General features: G+C 41.1%; 1 protein-coding gene across 3 annotated transcripts in view; it reads right to left on the reverse strand.

The window, feature by feature from the left end:
• Positions 1-2,436: 2,436 nt before the first annotated feature.
• LOC122559149 (MAP kinase-activated protein kinase 3-like) overlaps positions 2,437-20,512 on the reverse strand; it is a 111,882-nt gene continuing 93,806 nt past the window's right edge. For 2 of the 3 annotated variants that reach the window (XM_043708505.2, XM_087994518.1), the window contains exons 6-10: positions 14,571-14,646; positions 13,142-13,266; positions 11,346-11,431; positions 9,632-9,712; positions 2,437-7,958 (exon numbers count right to left, since the gene is read on the reverse strand). In XM_043708505.2, coding sequence (XP_043564440.1) covers positions 7,803-7,958; positions 9,632-9,712; positions 11,346-11,431; positions 13,142-13,266; positions 14,571-14,646 — 524 coding nt within the window. In that variant the 3' untranslated portion in view covers positions 2,437-7,802. The remainder of the gene's footprint in view (positions 7,959-9,631; positions 9,713-11,345; positions 11,432-13,141; positions 13,267-14,570; positions 14,647-20,512) is intronic. The other variant, XM_043708509.2, reaches the window with a different exon arrangement.

The following is a 20,512-nucleotide window of genomic DNA, read 5'->3' on the forward strand; positions in this document are numbered from 1 at the left end:
CCTACTAGTCACTGTCTTCCACTTGGGAAAAATACCTACTTATTGCTTTTCTTCCTTGGCTGCATGCAAATAAGCCATTGTAGGGCTTTTCTCAATCAGAGAAAATCCTTCAAATTGAGGCTAAAGTCAATTTCCTCTTGCTCATTGCAAACTGTACTTTCATCCAATTGAGATTTCTAAACATCCTTTTTTGACATTATGCCATCTGGCTAAGAATTTGCAATGGCCCTGTTTAACCCTTAACTTTGTGCTCTCTGGTCCAGTTTAGATTTTGAAATTCACATCCATGTTTCGACATCCCTCCATTATGTGTCATAGAGACATAGAGCACGGAAACAGACCCTTCAGTCCAACTCGCCCACACTGACCAGTTATCCTAACCTAATCTAGTCCCATTTGCCAGCACTTGGCCCATATCCCTCTAGACCCTTCCTAGTCATATACTCATCCAGATGCCTTTTAAATGCTGTAATTGTACAGAATTCTAAGGCATCCCATATCAGATCCTGGGGATTTATCCACCTTTATGCATTTCAAGACATCCAACACCACTGGATGACTGGAAAAAGTGACGTTTTGGTTAAGAAAAAGGAAGCATTAGTCAGGAATAGACAGAAGAGATTGAGTGAATCCTCAGCGTATGTAGGCAGTAGGATTATACTTAACCCTATTTGCTTTCCCAATTACAATCTTAAGGAGAATCCAATGGATTTTCATAAATACATTAGGGAGAGAACAGGGCCTCTCAAAGATCAGCAAGGCAGCCTTTGTGTGGAGCCGCAGGAGATGGGGGAAGATACTAAATGAGTATTTTGCAGCAGTATGTATTGTGGAAAAGGACATGAAAGATATAGAATGTAGGGAAAGAGATGGTGACATCTTGAAAAATGTCAATATTACAGAGGAGGAAGTACTGGGCGACTTGAAACACATAAGTGGATACATCCTCAGGACCAGATCAGGTGTACCCTAGAAGTCTGTCAGAAACAAAGTGATTGCTGGGCCTCTTGCTGAGATATTTGTATCATCGATAGTCACAGGTGAGGTGCTGGAAGACTGGAGGTTGGCTAACGTGGTGTCACTGTTTAAGAAGGGTGGTAAGGACAAGCCAGGGAACTATAGACCAGTGAGCCTGACATTGGTAGTGGGCAAATTATTGGAGGTACATCCTGTCCCTCAGGATTCCATGTATTTGGAAAGACAAGGACTGAATAGGGATAGTCAACATGGCTTTGTGCATGGGAAATAATGTCTCAGAGTTTTTTTGAAGAACTAACAAAGGATGGGGTGGGGGAGTGTAGAACTAGAGGTCATAGGTTTAGGGTGAGAGGGGAAAGATATAAAAGAGACCTAAAGGGTGTATGAAATAAGCTGCCAGAGAAAGTGGTGGAGGCTAGTACATTTAAAAGGCATCTAGCTGGTATATGAATAGGAAGGGTTTAGAGGGACACGGGCTGGGTGCTGGCAGGTGGGATTAGGTTAGGTTGGGGTATCTGGTTGGCGTGGACGAGTTGGACCGAAGGGTCTGTTTCTGTGCTCTACATCTCTATGATTCTAACTTTTATCTAGACTGGGATAAGCAGACTAGTACCAGTTGGAAGATAATGACTTTAAATGCAATTTAGTTTTTGTCAGCAATATATCCTCGGACCACCAAGGAAGCATCTCATGAGATTTAGTTACCAGCGTAATGGTGCACAACATTTTTTAGAAAAGCCAGAGGAAAGTTTTAAAAACCAGCAACAGATGACCAAAAAAAAAACCCGAGAAAGCAAATGTTGAAGATAAATTTGCAAGTAATATAGATTTAAAGTTATTGCTGTCTGATCTGATAAAAATGAATAGAGAAGGCAAAGTGAACATAGGCCCCTTGGAGAATAAGGCTGGAGAAATAATAAGCGACCAGGAAAAGGCAGAGAAATTGAAAAAATCATCATAGTAGACAGTAATAGCACTCATATTTCTAAATAATCAAGGGGCAAAAGTAGGAGAGGAAATGAGAACAGTAATATAAATACAATATCAAGAGGATGAAATGCTAGGGAAAGTAATAGGGCTAAAGACAGAGAACCCTGATGGGATGCATCCTTAGATATAAAAGGGAGTAGAGATCGTGCATGCACTGGTAGTAATCTTCAGATTCTGGAGAAGTCCCAAACGACTGGAAAACTGCCACTCTTAATTCCTTGATTTGAAAGGAAAAGAGACAATAACAACTAAAGGTAAGCTTCTATTAAGAAAATGTTAGAATATTATAGAGCATCAAATAGCAGAACACTTAGAAATACATAACGTGGTGGTGGGTGAGATGTTCTTTGGAGGGTCAGTGCTGTCTTGATGGGATGCTATGAGCATAATATCAATGAGGTGTTGAAAGGGGCAAACATGAAAATAGCTAAGACTGTAGATTTAATATAACAGAAAAAAGAGACTAACAACAGTAAATTGGGGTACATTTATTAATTAGTAAAATGATTAATGGGTGGGATTCAAACAGAATATATTTATATCCCTAAAGGTACAAGTGTGCTATGCTCAAGAATAAGGCCATTGATGACTAAAGAAAGACAACATAGTCTAAGAAAAAATGCATCGAAAGTAGTACAAATCCTGGCAAATAGACCAGATATAAAAACAAAGGTGACGAACAGATTTTGAGTAGGAGAAGAAACTGGCGAAGGAAATCATTAATAATAAAAAAACAGTTTTACAATTGTGTTAAGGAAGAAAGGATGGTTCAGAGCATCACAACCTTGGAAAACTTACAGCAGATAGTTTGACATTTCAAATATGTTAAACAATTACCTTGCATGAGTATTTAGAGTAGAGGAAGAGATCTATCTGCTGGCTATCCCCCAGAAAGATAATATTGAATTTGGGATAGGAACTCAAACTTAATGTGAACAATATAATATTAAAGGATAAATGGGACTAAATAGCTAATGATTTACACCCCAGCATTGCCAATGTTGCTAATAATCTTCCAAAATCCTCAATCATAAATTATGCATATGATTCTCAGAAAAATGAGAGGAATTACGTGGACTTTACAAACCAGTTAGCTTAGCATCTTCTGGGGAATGATTAGAGTCCACAACAAAGATAAGGTGACTGGAGTCCTTGAAATTTTCAACCTGTCAGAGACAGATAATATGGATTTGTATAAAGGTAAGCTACGCCAACTGAACCTGATTCAATTCCCAGTAATTTGCTTGGGATGTCCAGCAGACTGATCTCTTTCTCACTATAACTACTGAACAAAATAGTTTTCAATATACCCACCATCTTTAAAGAAGTAGTTAAAATAATGAACAGGGGATTATCTGTAACTCTCAAAAGGCAAGTCTCTCAGAGGAGACAGTTTGCTAAAGTTTAAGCTCTCAGAAATGAAGGGAAATTATTGACTTGTTTAGGAAATTGATTGAGCAGCTAGAGACAGAGAAGGGATATGCCAAAGCACCCATGAATTTTATTTGAGCCTCAATTATTCACCATCTTTACTAATGATGGAATAAAAAGTCTCAGATCAAAACTGCCCAATGAAGCTAAGGTATCAATATTGCAAGCAGTATAGCTAGGAACAGAAACATCAAGCTACAAAGAGATAGTGGCAGATAATGAAAATGAGCAAACAAAAATAGGAGCAGTATAGGCCTACTACATCTGCTCCACTCTTTGATAATATCATAACTGACCCAATCGTGGCCTTAATTCCAGTTTATACCCTCAACCTCCTTATACATCAAAACCTGTCTCATCTAGCCTTGAATATATTCAATGGTCCCATCTCCACTTCTCACTGTGGAAGATTTTCAAAGGAAGAACACCTCTTCTGCCTCTATCTTCAGTGGGAAGCTGCTTATTTTGAAACTATGTGCCATAGCTTGATTGCTCGGGAGGAATTCTGACAGCACTTACCCTGTCAAGCCCCTTCAATTGTATGTGTTTCAATAACATCACCAAGGATGCAGAGTCGAAAAGTGTGGCACTTCATCAGGAATGTGGGCTTATTCCCAAAACGTAGATTCTCCTGCTCCTCAGATGCTCCTTTTCCAGCACCACACTTTTCGACTCTGATCTCCAGCATCTGCAATCCTCACTTTCCCTTGTCACCCAGGATGCAGGCCATTGGGTTCAGGGCTGCCTTTCATCCCATTGGTTTTCCTGTTTTGAAACTTTGTTTCAAGTTCCTGTGATCCTTTTGTCTCTTGCTTTTCTACTTGGAATTCTTCCATTTCCCTACAGGATAGAAACTACCTGTTTAAAATCTCTGCTATGTCCTGGTTTCCTATTAACTTGTTTGTCTCACCTAAGGCATCAATACTTACTTTAGCTACTATCATCCTTTTATATATTTTGAGACATTTTATTTTTTCTATTTTCCTTGCCAGTTTACTCATTGTCCTAGCTTCTTCCTCTTCTCTTTGTAATCAACTTCATTCAAATTTAAGACATAAATTTCAACCCAAATTTCTTATCCTGTGACTAAATATGAAATTCTATCATGTTGTGATCACTCTTCCCTACAGGATTCTTTATCTATAAAAAGGACATTCCCATCCCATCTCATTACACATGATCAGTTCTAAAACAGGCTATTTTTAGCTTGTGCCAGAACATATATTCTCATCATCTTGGCCAATCTGATTTCCTTAATGTACAAGAAGATTAAAATCTCCCACGATTATGGCAGTATAATACTTAGAGGTCCATTTATTCTTTGCTTTATACTCCATCCTACAGTGCAGCTATTGTCAGGGGGCCAATAAACCACTCCCTCGAGTAACCTCTTTATTTTTCTGTGTCTTATCTCAAGCCAAATTGAGTCCTAATTTTGATCCTCTGAACCAAAGGCACACCACAATCATTTCCTTTTTCCTGTACTTCTGAAATATCAAATCCTTTTCAATATTTCCAGTCTAGGTCAGTTTGCAACCATATCTTTGTAATAGCTATCACACAGAACAGTGCAGCACAGTACAGGCCCGTCGGCCCTCGATGTTGTGCCTGCCTTTTTTCCTACTCTCAGATCTTACTAACCTACATACCCTCCATTTCACTATTATCCATGTGCCTATCAGAGTCACTTAAAATCTCTAATGTTATCTACCACCACTGGCAGTGCATTCCTTGCACCCACTACTCTGTGTAAAGAACATACCTCTGACATTTTCTCTACAGCCATAGCGCTCTCCACCTTTCTTAAGATATTCCCTCCAGTCGAGGCTGCATCCTCTCTAAAGTTTCCACATCCTTCCTATAATGAGGCAACCAAAATTGAACACAATATTCCAAGTGTGGTCTAACCAGGGTTTTATAGAGCTGCAGCATAACCTCGCAGCTATAAACTCATTCATTTATTTCTATTTGAGTCATCAATTCAGCCATCCTGTTACAAAAGTCATATTCAGATACAATGCCTCTAATTGCCTTTTCCTGACTAATCACTGAATTAAAGCCTCGAAAACTCCAGCTGCTACAGGGTGAAAAATAAAATCAAGAGCAACACTTCTTTCACCTCCTCCACTAAATTCCCATGTTAGCACTCCAACTCCAGTCAGTGCTCCCATGCACCATCCGACCCAAAAGAATGGAAGGGATACTTCCTACATAATGAAAAGCTAGAAACAGTGGAGGAAATAGGGGACTTGGGAAGTCCAGAGGTATACAGATCACTGAAATCTATGAAAATGATCGAGATGACTAACTGGAATGCTGGACTTGATATCTGGCAAACTAGAATACAAGGGGTTTAATTCATGTTCAACTATGCAAAGCCCTAGCTAGACCACACTCTGAATAGAGCAATACTGGACACTAAATGTTTAAAAGAATACATCAGCTTTGGAAATTAACAGAGTAATACCTCAAATCCAAACATTACATTGAGCAAAGAAAACACAAACTTGGGCTGTATCCCCAGGTGACATTGGTTAGGCCACTGTTGGAATATTGCGTGCAATTCTGGTCTCCTTCCTATTGGAAAGATGCTGTGAAACATGAAAGGGTTCAGAAAAGATTTACAAGGATGTTGCCAGGGTTGGAGGATTTGAGCTACAGGGAGAGGCTGAACAGGCTGGGGTTGTTTTCCCTGTAGCGTCGGAAGCTGAGGGGTGACCTTGTAGAGGTTTACAAAATTATGAGGGGCATGGATAGGATAAATAGGCAAAGTGTTTTCCCTGGGGTCGTGGAGTCCAGAACGAGAGGGCATAGGTTTAGGGTGAGAGGGGAAAGATATAAAAGAGACCTAAGGGGCAACTTTTTCACACAAAGGGTGGTATGAGTATAGAATGAGCTGCCAGAGGAAGTGGAGGCTGGTACAATTGCAACATTTATGGGCCTGGTGCTGGCAGGTGGGACTAGATTGGGTTGGGATATCTGGTTGGCATGGACAGGTTGGACCGAAGGGTCTGTTTCCCTGCTGTACATCTCTATGACTTGTTAGAAAGTTTCAAAATATTAAAGGGGAATGTGTATGAATGGCTAAAGAAATAACTGGGATCTGTCTAAAAATTACCAATCGGCAATGAGTACTCTCCATGCAAGAAGAGTGATAGAAAGCTTGGAACTCTCTTCTGAAATGGTTTTTGATGCTGGATCAGTTGATAATGTTAAATCTGAGATTGATAGGTTTCTGTGAACCAAATGATATTGAGGAATACGGGGCAAGGGCACATTCATGGAATTAGGATACACGCCATCCACAATCCCTTGAACCAACAGTTGCCACATTTCCTAAACGGCGACTACAATTCAGAAACACTTCACTGGCTGTCAAATGCTTTGGGATGAACAGTGGTCATAAAAGGTGCTAAAAAAATGCACGTCTTTCTTTGGCGCTGAGTTATTAGAATTAAGAACCTTAATTACAAAATAAAACATTTTGCCTGTCAAATGCACAAAAACCTGCAACTTTGTGAATAGTTTTACCTTGATATCAAAACATTTTCAAAAATAATTCACGCATTCCTATCATTTAGTCTTTCAGCAAAAAAGTTTGAGCACTGCTCTTTAACCTACGGGTTTAACCACTTACCTTAGCTGCACCTTTGCTTTCGACTCCAAACCTCAATGTTCCACATGAATTATTTTCTCGCCCTCCTCTCCTGAGGACACTGGCTCTCTTGGGTTAGACATTCTGTATAGCTGGCATTCTGATACCTGGTGCCAGTGTCTATTCACCAGACTAGAGTCTAGGCTGCCACACTGTGAAAGGAACTCATCACCTGTACTTTATGGATATGTCATTCAATGCCTAGAGTTTCTCTTGCAGTTCCAGCAGGATGGACAGAGTCAGTGAAAGGTAAGTGCCCCCTGCTTGTTGGCTAGCCATTTATTTTACACTCTAGAAGTAGCTACTGATCGCAGATGGCATTATGACCATTGCTGCTTCAAAGAAGAACCCAAAATTTCATGTAGAATGCACATACCTACCACCCAAGTGAGGCCTCACAACTAAATTACATCTTCACTGCTTGCCTTCTCCTTCTTTGTCATTCTTTCATCAATGCCAATGCAAAGTTTGAGCCGAATTAAAACAGTTCACGATTTAAAAAAAAAAGCAACACAACAGTACAGAAAGGAGGAGGAGGACTGGGTCCCTGGGGATAGCAGCATGCAAGGGAGCTGCCTTCACTCTTCTAGTTCTGTTGTCAATGACAGTAGAAACCACACTCTATTTTTCAGAGAACCTCCAGCCTTCATTCAGGCTGAATTCTGGCAATACAGGGGTTTTAAAAACCTCTGGTTTCTTGCCATGTGTTCAAAGGCATCCCCAATTCTGTTGTTGTTTGGTCCTCTCTTCACTGATTGCTGCAGATTGCTGATGAGGACCGTGCTGATGAAGTCTGCTTCTTCCGTCTCTTGTTCAAAAGGGGGTTACTGGTTTTGTCCAAGTCCTTAATCGTCACCTGATCATAGTCAACACGCATTGTGGCAAGTGCACTTGTCAATTCATCCTAAAATCAGAGTATGGAATACAAAATTAGAGCAATAACCGCCTTGGATGTTGAGTGTTTTTCAAAATCTGTGTCTTAAAATAGAAATTACCAACAGGATTTTTTTTGAAGTCACAGAAATTGTTTGAAATAGCATCAGTTTCCACTGTAACATTGGGTTAGTGTAAGTGGACAACCACTGGCACTAAGTCTAATCATATCTGTCTGATTGGCACTACATCCACGAGCATCCACCCCCTCCACTGCCGATGCTAAGTAGCAACAGTGTGATCTACAAGATGCACTGCAGTAATTCACCAAAGATCCTTAGACAGCATCTTACAAACAACTTGACCACTTCCACCTAGAAGGACAAGGGCAGAAGATACATGGGAACACTACTATCTGCAAGTTCCCTCCAAGCCACACACTATCCTGACTGGGAAAGATAGCGGTCATCCCTTCACTGTCAAAATTGGGATCAAAATCCCAGAATTCTCTCCTTAATGGCATTGTGGGTTTACCTACAGCATATGGACTGCAGCGGTTCAAGAGGGCAGCTCACCACTACCTTCTCAAGGGCAACAAGAGAAAGGTGATAAATGCTGGCCAGCCAGCGAATCCCATGTCTTTCAAGTAAATGAAAAAAAAAAGTTGTGTTGGCCCATCTCTTGCATAATCATTACCTCCGAAGAAAAATACTGTGAAATTTGGAAATGCTCTGCAGGTCTGAAGAATGGAAAACAGGGTTAATGTATCAGGTTGATGTCCGCTCAGTAATGCATTTTCCTCACTGATGGCTTTGACAAAATGTAGTCAACCTGAAATATTGACTCTCTCTGTCTTCTGTGCACAGATGTTTCCTGACCTTTGGAACATTCCTTGCATTTTCTGGTTTTCTTTTGCCACCTGTCCATGCTGGTGGACCCCACAGAGTCCACCATCTCCCTGGTGTCATATACATTTGTTTATATTATTGTTAGCTCATGTTCAGATGGACACTGCAACTAGGATTTCACCACATTCACACTGGGGTAAACTTTCAGAACATGTCCGGTCCCTGCAATGATGGACAGAGTACTGAAATACCGACTGGGCAATCAATGCAACCCGAGGTGGCAGCTAATCCAGGTTCCAGCTACAGTCTGAATTACATAAACAACAACTTCCACACGCATGGCACCCTGAAGTTGTAAAACATCCCATGGTGCTTCATGGGAGCATTGCCAAATAAAATAATTTGGAGATGCCGGTGTTGGACTGGGGTGTACAAATGAAATCTCAGTGTACAAATAATCAGACTTTTTGAAGTTAGCGTGCAGTGGAGGCTTTATTCAAGTCCTTGGCTCTTATCGAGAGGTGCTTTGTGATGTTCAGCGTAGCTAGGTGGTGTAACTTTGCCAGGTCCATTAAGTAAAACGCGCACCACAGGTATCCGAGTAAAAACTGAGGCCAGGGTGGAGGGGAGGTTTGGTCTAAACAAAAACCTTGGAATAATTTAAGATACAATTAAATGCCTCATTATCAACCTCTTGGGGCTTAGCAATGACCAGAAACTGAACTGGGCAAATGGAGTTATATAAACGCAGCTTCATTCTCTCTTTCTTTGCCGAACCATGCCATTTTCATCACACCCATTTGTTTTTCATTGTGAACCTCATTGTGGAACAGAGTATGACTGAGCATGCACTGACCTTCACCTCCTCCCACATATCCTTCTCTTCTTGGAGCACTCGACTTGTATGGAGTGGAGTCTGAGGAACCACCATCGATTGCTGGAAGCAAATAAAAGAGTATTTGAATGATTTGGTCTTCCCACAAGTTGACCTGTAACAGATCCGTTGTTTTTTTTTTTGGGCAACTCCTCAAATTTTGTCACTAAATCAGTAAGGGTGCCATGATTTGCCTTGACTAGGAAGCAGGAACATCATACCCAGAACTCTGAGTCTTGGTTACTGTTTTGAAGTACCCATATGATATGTGGTGGATAAAGGATTGGGCTCGGTCCTGATGCTTCAAACTCACACCCTTTCCTGGTCTAATAGCTTGCTGATATTCACAAGGTAGCCCGGGTTAGATGGTAGAAAACAATGGAGGGTAAGTAGAAGTAGGAGTGGAGACGACATTTGGAGCTGCCGTGATCTTATTTAATTTTGCAGAAGGCTAGGAAGGCCAAATAGCCTACTCTTCCTCCCAAGTCTATTCCTGAGGTTTCCACAGTTAATATTTTATACAGGTGCCTCCCTGTTGCAATATGTTACAATCTGTTCCGCTTTGGTGAATCCATGATTAAGGGGGTTAGTGCGTTGAATGACTGAGTTGCCATACACAGTGATGCCGGAGTGGACTCAGTTACTGCACTTAGTATAGTACATGAAGTAGTATCCTTCTCAACATCTCTTGTTGCCTGTAGATTAGATTACTTACAGTGTGGAAACAGGCACTTCGGCCCAACAAGTCCACACCGACCCTCCGAAGAGCAACCCACCCTGACCCATTCCCCTACATTTACCCCTTCACCTAACACTATGGACAATTTAGCTTGGCCAAGTCACCTAACCTGCACATTTGAAGCACCCGGAGGAAACCCACGCAGACACGGGGAGAACGTGCAAACTCCACACAGACAGTTGCCTGAGACGGGAATTGAACCCGGGTCTCTGGCGCTGTGAGGCAGCAGTGCTAACCACTGTGCCACCCACAAAAAAGTGACATTCTCAAGTGAACCTTAACAATTAGATTACTTACAGTGTGGAAACAGGCCCTTCGGCCCAACAAGTCCATACTGACCCTCCGAAGAGCGACCCCACCCCCCTACATTTACCCCTTCACCTAACACTGCAGGCAACTTAGCACGGCCAATTCACCGAACCTGCACATCTTTGGACTGTGGGAGGAAACCGGAGCACCCGGAGGAAACCCACGCAGACACGGAGAGAATGTGCAAACTCCACACAGACAGTTGCCTGAGGCGGGAATTGAACCCGGGTCACTGGCACTGTGAGGCAGCAGTGCTAACCACTGTGCCGCCCCTGTAGTGTGGGGACTCCCTGGTTAAACCACTACCAATCATCCCTCTCCAATGACAGAGCAGCGTAGGGTCTCATAAGACTATGGCAACTACTCCTTTACCCTGCTTTATCCTAAGTAATAGTCATACTTTGAGTCATTCACAATGTTGCTATTACCTGTATTCGTATTATACTCTCTGGTATTTGCCACCTCCTTCACTAATACATACACACACGCAGACAGACACACATTCACAGAAACATACCCATACACAGACTTTTGAGGTCTGACTGCTGTATTACTTTCAGACATCAGTAGAAGTGCAGCACTGAAACAAGCTTCAGTTGTACTTTTGTGTCGAGAAAAAAATACAAGGCAGAGTTTGATGAGACCTACGTTAATCCAAGGATGGTTCATAAACTCAGTGATCGTCATTCGCTCGGTGGGATCGGTCTTCAGCACTTGCCGGATCAGATCTTTCGCTGCAGACACAGAAAACGTTAACACTTACAAGAACCAAATTGTCAACAATGTACCAGTGCCACATAGAGAGGAACATCACAAATTCAAAATTCCAGTTACTGAATGGAGGCCCAAGTGGCAGCATCAATATTTAAGAATGCTTATAGACTTCAGTGAAGGTCCCACCTCACATCTATACATACAATTCTCAGTGTTAGGCTCTGGATAGTTACTAGCTTGGTAATCCAGAACCCTAGACAAACGATCCAGAGAACAGCAGTTCAAATCCCACCATACCAGCTTGAGAATCTGGATTTGATTTTTATAAACTTATTAATGAGAAGAATAACTGGAATCAATAGAAGTGTTTATGCAGCTGCCAGATTGCCTTCGGAATCCAATGAGATGACTGACGTCCTTCAGCCTTTTACTGAATTTGGCCAGCATTATGTAGCAATACGGTTCCTCTGAAAGTGGTTTAGCAACTTACTGAGGTGTATCATATTCCTACCAGTCGTTCAGGACCTCACTAGCAATGTCCACATCCTAAAATTGTCTGCTGAAAAGGAAAGGGAACTCTCCAAGTTCAAAGGCTATGGCAGCCCTGTGCAATTGACTTGTTTTAACATTGGGAGGAAATTTACTATCAAGGTTATGTAACTGATTGCTTTAGAATCTGCAACTGTGCTGCATGATGAGTAGAAACTGCATTTGGTCAGATTGCTCACAAACTACAGCTTCCTAACCACAACCACAGAGTGAGCTATGTTGTTTAGTACAAAACAGAGCTGACTTATACCAAATCAGTTTAACCATTATTCTCATTGCTTAATGCTTATTTTTATCGAGACAGGAATGATATCATGGTTAAAAATGGAGACTAACACATTGGTGCTGCCCTTACAGTCTCTCTCTCTCACACTCATGCACACACATTCTTCTCTCCTGTAACTTTGTGCAGGACAATTGGTGTGCTCTGATCAAACACAGAGCCATGACTTGTGCTGCTATTAAGCAAGACAATCACGTATCATAGCACCCACTGAGATCTACCAAGAATCACCTAACTTGGCGAACGTGTACTTTGTTTGAAATCGGAAGCAGATTTTCAAAAACTAGCAATTATTTAAAAACCAGTAAAGTTCATTTAGTGTTATATTGCACTCAGTGCTCCCTCTACAGTGTCTCATCAAGTCCTCCCAAGTCAGGCATTAACTGTACAGTAGAGCTCCTTCTACACTGTCATATCAAACACTTTTAGGGTAGATACAAATTAGGAGCAGTGTAGCAATCTTCGTATTGAGATGCACAGAGCTTTACTCTGCAATAAGCACACACATGGAATTAACTTGTGCTTGGACTTCACCTCATCTTGCATATCCGGTGAATCCTACAGAAACCAATCTCAATAGGTCTCTAATTAGTAATTAGTATTGGAGCTGTCACTTTATTGTACAGACCCTGCTGCATTATTTTAATTGCTCATATTTCACTTCCTACTGAATAGAAACATGATCCATTAAGTTGATTCTTGATCACTGGCAATAAATTATTAATTTGATAACTTTGACAACAAATTTGCCAAATATTACCAATACGCAAAAGCATGATCGAACCTAACGAATGGAACATTTGCTGAGCATTAAGAGTCAAAATCTGCTGCTGTGACCTGACTCAGGACCTTCAGGTCTATAGCAACATGCAAACAATGAGCTTCCAAATTTACTTACCCTCCTCAGAGACTTCAGACCACTCTGGGTTTGGAAACTCATACTGTCCCATTCGAATCCTCTTCTTCATTCCAGGAGAGATGGCCAGGCCATGATTGGAGTAGAATGGAGGATACCCACACAGCCTGTGGGCACAGGGATGATGTTCAGCTGTGCTCTTTGCTAGCCATGTGTAGAGGTAAAACCTTTTTGTTTCCTCAGTAACTCCCCATGCCCTCTCAAGGAGCTTACTATTGCTGGTATTGTCTCTGTCAATTATCAGTTCAATTCACCCATATTTTATTAAAAGTGAACAGATAAAACAGACCACCAACAGTCTAGTTGACAGAAATCTTAGTCAACTCAAGCATTTTTCATCCTCACACATATTCCAGAAGTCAAAAACAGGATTTAGAAGTGGAAGGGTTCTGGTGTAAAGGGAGTCGGGGTGTCAATGTTGGATCACAATGGTTCCTCCAGTCAGTCCTTACTACTGATCCAATGTGGCATGAGGTGCCTCATCGCAGGCAATGGATAGTAACTTTGAGCCTCTGGTCTATAGAAAACTGAAGGATATATTTACCAAATGAATTATTGATTTGCTTGAACTGCAATATCAGCCTGAAACTCCCCACAATGGCTCAGCATTAAAGATCCTGGATGTGTTTTATCTCCTCAAAAAGAATTATGTATAACTGATTAATACCAACTTGATATGAAACGAGAATACCATGAGAAAATTCCCTTAATTATTCACTCTGTTGTTTTGTTATCTTGACCAAAATCCCACATGGTTCACAAAAATAGCCCTAACCCATATATAGCACCTGAGAATGCATGTTCCCTGAGAGTACACCCGTTCTGAATGGGTTTAAAGTTGCAGGCAAGAATTTCAGGTGAAGCAAGACTTCGTGTCAGCTAATTTTTTCTAATATAAAAATAGCAACCTTAAAAAAAATCTGCTTTCTGAGATTCACACTTCATTCAATATGTCTGAATATATTTTAAATGGGGTTAGATTCACTAATATTCAAAAAGAAAAGCTTTTACCATTGCATTCTATGTAGCATGCTGTTCTTAAAGTACTCAAGTCATTTTAATAGCTTAAACTTCAATTTGATAAAGAGTAACTTTAAAGAGTAAGATGGTGTACATTCCACACTTTGCTCAGGCCCTTAACACTTACACTGATATTTCTCGTTTTAATATTTGCCAGTCTAATACAGGTGCAAGTGTCTGTTGGTGAAATTAGCATAGAAACTATCACAAATTTCAACAGAACATTTTGGATCACTGGATTGTCCTGATTAAAGTTTGCTACTTAGCAAATGAACTGTCTGCCACATTGCATTGATATAACAAGTGGCCATAGATTCATAGAGAATAGTGGAGGAAATTACAGAGGGGCAGTTACAGAGGAGCAATGGAGATGAATGAAGAAGCTACTTACAGAATGTACATGATCACTCCCAGGGACCACATATCACACGACTTGTCATATTTCTCAGGACCCAGAACCTCTGGAGCTATGGTGAACATGTGAAAGTATGAGCAGCGATTCAGGGCAACAGCAACCAAACAGATTAGAAAATAAAACTATATTCCTAGGGGCTGTCAGTTCTTGACCTTATTATGCCCTGGTTCAAACATGAACAAGAGAACTGAATTCCAGAGGCAAGGTGAGAGAGACTATCCCTGACATTAAGGCTGCATTTGACCTAGCATGGCATCAAGGTTTGCTTGCAAAACTGTGGTCAACAGGAATCAGGGGAAAGTTCTCCAATGGTTGGAATCATTTTCAGTAGGAAAATGGATAATGGCTGTTGGAGGTCAATCATCTCAATGCCAGGACATCAGTGCAGGAGTTACTCAGGGTAGTATCCTAGGCCCATCTTCAGCTGCTTCATCATTGACCTGACTTTATGAAAGAAGGAAGAAATGGGAATGTTTGCTAATGATTGCACAATAGCAGCACCATTCACAACTCTTCGGATACTGAAGCAGAAGAAAGTGAGGACTGCAGATGCTGGAGATCAGAGCTGAAAAATGTGTTGCTGGAAAAGCGCAGCAGGTCTGCGCTTTTCCAGCAACACATTTTTCAGATACCGAAGCAGCCTGCTTCCATTTGCAGCAAGACCTATTAATTTACCAGGCTTGGACTGATTAGTAGTAAATAATATTCACACCAAACAAGTGATGGACAATGACCATCTCCAACAAGAGGGAATCTAACAACAGCTCTTGAAATTCAATGGAATTCCTATTGATGAATCCCACATTTTCAACATCTTGGGGGTTACCATTGATTTGAAACTGAACCAGAGTAGACAGATATACGTGACTGTAAGAGGTGGACAGACGCTGGCATTCTGTGGCAAATAACTTCCTTCCTATATCCCCAATGCCTGTATACCATCTACAAGGCTGTGATGTCTAGAAGATCTAGAAGAACATGGGCAGGTGTGTGGAAACACCTCCACCTACAAGTTCTTCTCCAAGTCACAAACTGCCCCAATTTGACATTACATTACCAATCCTTCCTGTCACTAGGTGAAAATCCTGGAACTCTCTTCTTAATAGCGCCGGGGATGTTCCTCCATCCAAAGGACACCAATGGTTCAAGACGACAGCTCACACCAATTTCTGCAGGATAATTAGGGATCTGCAATAAATGCTGGCTTAGCCAAAGCCCAAAACCCATGCCTGAATATAAAGAAAATCATTAAGGGGAACGGATATATCATTATGCTGTTCCCTCATCAAAGGCTGTCCGAGAATTAAGATAGAAGCCACATTCAACATATAAATGAAACAAAAACAAAAGCAGGCCATCCTGCCCCTACAGCCTGCTCTACCATTCAATAAGATCATGGTAGATCATACACATCTACTCTAGATAACCTTTGATTCCCCTGCTTCCCTTGCCTAACAAGAATCCATCCAATTTTGTCTTAAAAAATTCAATATCCCTATCTCCATTACCTTCGGAGACATGAAGTTTCAAAGTTACACAACCCTCAGGGAAGAAAAGAATTCTCATCTGTCCTGAAAGGGCAACTCCTAATTTTAAAAGTGTAACTCCTAGTTCTGAACTTGCCCTCAAGAGGAAACATCCTTTCAATGTTCACTTTGTTAAGACCATTCACTCTTATTCACTTCAACCAAGTCACCCCTCACTTTTCTAAGCTCTAGTGGAAGCAAATCCACTCTGTCCAAACTTTCATCAAGACAACCCACTCACTCCAGGTATCAATCTAACAAACCTCTTCTGAACTACCTTCAAAGCATTTACACTCTTTCTTAAATAAGGAGACCAAAACTGCTTACAGTATTCCAAATGGAAAAAGTGAAGTTGTTGGAGGTCCAGGATGTACTAGCTGGATGGATAAAGAACTGGCTGGACATCAGGAGGCAGAGTAGTAGTAGTGGAAGGGAGCTTCTCAAAATGGAGAACTGTGACCAGTGGTGTTTCATGGAGATCCGTGCTGGGACCACTGTTGTCTGTGGTATACATAAGTGATCCGGAGGATTGATTAGCAAGTTTGCAGATGACACTAAGATTGGTGGAGTAGCAGATAGTGAAGGGGACTGTCAGAGAATACAGGAGAACATAGATAGCTTGGAGAAATGGCAGATGGAGTTCAATTCAAGCAAATGCGAGGTGATGCATTTTGGAAGATCAAATTCAAGAATGAACCATATAGTATATGGAAAAGTTCTGAGGAAAGTTGATGTACAAAGAGATTTGGGTGTTCAGGTCCATTGTTCCAGAAGGTGGCAACGCAGGTTAGTTGAGTGGACAAGGCGGCAAATGCCATGCTTTCCTTCATCGGAAGGGATATTGAGTACAAGAGTCGACAGGCCATGATACAGTTGTATAGGACTTTGGTTCAGCCACATCTGGAATATTGTGTGCGGTTCTGGTCGCCACATTACCAAAAGGATGTGGTTGCTTTGGAGAGGATGCAGAGGAGGTTCACCAGAATGTTGCTTGGTCTGGATGGCGCTAGCTCTGAAGAGAAGTTGAGTAGATTAGGATTATTTTCATTAAAAACACAGAGGTTGTGGGGGGTACCTGACTGAGGTCTACAAAATCATGAGAGGTATAGACAGGATGGATAGCAAGAAGCTGTTTCCCAGAGTGTGCAACTCAATTACTAGGGGCCATGAGTTTAAAATGAGGGGGGAAAAGTTTAAGGGAGATATGCATGGAAAGTTCTTTATGCAGAGGGTGATGGATACCTGGAACATGTTGCCAGCAGAGGTGGTAGAGGCGGAAACGTTAGTGTCATTTAACATGTACCTAGACAGGTACATGAATGGGCAGGGAGCAGAGGGATACAGATCCTTGGAAAATAGGCGACAGGTTTAGATAGAGGATCTAGATCAGCACAGGCTTGGAGGACTGAAGGGTCTGTTCATGTGCTGTAAATTTCTTTGTTCTTAGTTTTGCTAATACCCTGCATTACCAGAGCATAACATCCTGAATTTATGGTCAATTCCCTTCATAATCAAAGGATAGCAACCCACCAATTTTTGTCATTCATACACTAGCACACCTAAATCCCTTTGTAGCTTGGAATTCTCATTTAGGTAATATTGTTTTCCTATTCTTCCTGCCAAGTAAACATTTTTCCACATTATAATCCATTTGCCAGAACTTTGTCCATTGTCTCAACCTATTTTTCATTTACAACTTCCGTATGTCTTCTGCACAACATACATCTGTATCGCTCTTGGTCTTGTCTGTAAATTTAACTACCATGCCTTTACTCCCCTCACACAAGTCATTCATAAATATCATAAAATGTTGAGGCCCCAGCACAGACCCCACCACCATCCATCACATCCTGGCGAACACATCAAGGACTCATTTATGTGCACACTCTGGATAGCTGTCAGAAAACAATCTGCTTTCCCAAGGAAAATGTTACCCCCCTATAGTATGAACTTTTATTTTCTGCAATAGCTTTTGTGGCACTTTATCAAATGCCTTTTGGAAATCCAAGATTAGTATATCTATCAGCTCCTTTTTGTTTTAACTACATCAATGTTACTCCTTTAAAGAATTCCAATAAGTTAATTAAACACGATCGCCCTTTGACAAAGCCTTGCCGATTCTTCCAATTATTTTGAACTTTAAGTACGTAGCTATAACCTTTGTAATGATCACTTTTAACAGACATAATATGCTAATTAGCCTATAGGTTTGTGTTTTCTGCCTTCCTTCTTTTGTCAACATCCACTACTTTCCAAACCATTTGAACCTCCCCTGAATCTTGGGAAGTTTGGAAGAATGACACACTAGCCATCTACAGCTTCATTCAGCCACCTCTTTTAAGATCCTGGTATGAAGTCCATCCGGATCCAAATATTTGCGAAACCCACAACTTGTTTCGTACTGCATTCTTTGCTATTGTTATTTCACAAAGTTCCTCTCTCCCTTCCAGCTCCTGATTTCCAGCTATTACAGAGATGTTTTTAATATTCTCTACAGTGAAGACAGAAGAAAAGTATTTGTTCATTTTGTCTGCTATTTCCTTATTGGCTACAATTTTTTTTCATTTTTACTCTCTAGAGGACTGACATTCAGCTTACTTACCCTTTTCCTAAATACCTATAGAAAGTCTTGCTATCCACTTTTATATTCCCAGCTAGCTTCCTCTCAAACACTAATTTCTTCCTCCTGATTAACATTTCAGTAATTTTCTGCCATTTTTTAAATATTCTGATCAAATAATCTCCCCGTGTCTGCTCTAGTTTCCTTCCACATTCCGAAGATGTGCAGGTGAGGAAATTTTGGAAGAATAACAAAAATCATCTACAGCCTCATTAAGACCTCTTTTAAGACCCTGGGATGAAGTCTATCTGGGTCATGCAGAATTGCTCATAGTGTTCAGGGATGTGTGGGTTAGGTCCATTAGTCAGGTGAAATGTAATGTAGAGTAATGGGATGGGGGTGTGGGTCTGGGTGGGATGCTCTTCAGAGGGTCGGTGTGGACTTATTGGGCCAAATGGCCTGTTTCCACACTGTGGGGATTTTGTGATAAATCTATGATAAATCTGACAGGCTTTGTACAGTTAACTGTTTTTCCTCAAGTTCTCAAATTCCTTTAATTAGCCGCAGATAGGAAAGTTTGTCGAGAAAGTACATATTCAGAAATATCCCCTTAAACATGTGCCACTGTGTCTCTATTGATCTATCCCTTAGACTAACAGAGTGCCTTTATTAATTAATCAATCTTGTCACATTACACAATGCCAAGTGTAATATAACCTGCTCTCTGGTCCGATCCTAAATTAATGCTCCAAGCAACGACATCAAAATCATTCCATGAACTCCTCATCCAGGCTACTGCTGCCAATCTGACTTTTCAAATTTATATGCAGATTAAAGTCAACCGTGTTATTGCTGTTCCTTTATCATAAGCACCCATACATGGTTAGATATTGTAGCAAAGTGAAAATATAATACTCTATGGAACGCTATATCGAGATGTTGCATTGTGCACCATTATAATTATAGGATGTATTATATAAACATTGCATGGTGTTACGGCAAAATCCCTTGAGACTGCCTGGGACATTAATAGATAGGATTGTTGAGAAGTTGACCTTTTGCAGTATATCCAGAGCAGTTAAACATCCTGGGGAGGATCAAATATCAGCCAATCAAATATGATCTTTGGTCCAACTCAGCAATGTGCTTGGTCCCACATGGTTTTTCCCTTATCACTGGGAGGTTGCTAAAATGATATGTTCGTGCTGAGCGAAGCCAAGTCCTCATCTGAAAGACAGGTCAGATTTGTGTCTGCAAGAACTGAGACAACTTAGGGCATTTTTGGACAAATGCCAGGTTAGTGACAACACTAGGTGATCCATTTGACTGACAAAGGACTAGACCACAATGTGAACTGTACTCGGAAAACAGTAAACTACCGTTCTCTCCCTCGGTTTGGTATGGTCATTAAACATACCAAGAACAAAGAACAATAAAACGACAGCTGATGGGAATCAGAAACAAAAATAAATTGCTGGAAAAACCTGGCAGGTCTGGCAACATCTGTGGAGACAAAGTAGAGTTAGCATTCCACGTTGTTTGCACAGATGCTACCAGACCTGGCAGGTTTTTTCCAGCAATTTCTGTTTTTGTTGTTGTGAATGACATCAAACAGCTGGAAACAAACGCTTGAAAAACTGGTTGAAAAGAGGAGCTGAAAAGAAGCTAGTTTTTCAGCAGTCACTCACTAATCCAATACTTGACGAAACCAAGATTAGATTAGATTAGATTCCCTACAGTGTGGAAACAAGCCCTTCGGCCCAACAAGTCCACACCGACCCGCCGAAGCGTAACCCACCCAGACCCATTCCCCTAAATTTACCCCTTCACCT

This window comes from Chiloscyllium plagiosum, unplaced genomic scaffold (genome assembly GCF_037043375.1).
Source record: "Chiloscyllium plagiosum isolate Xiang-an unplaced genomic scaffold, Cpla_swu_hap1 HiC_scaffold_14, whole genome shotgun sequence".
Taxonomy (NCBI): Eukaryota; Metazoa; Chordata; class Chondrichthyes; order Orectolobiformes; family Hemiscylliidae; genus Chiloscyllium; species Chiloscyllium plagiosum.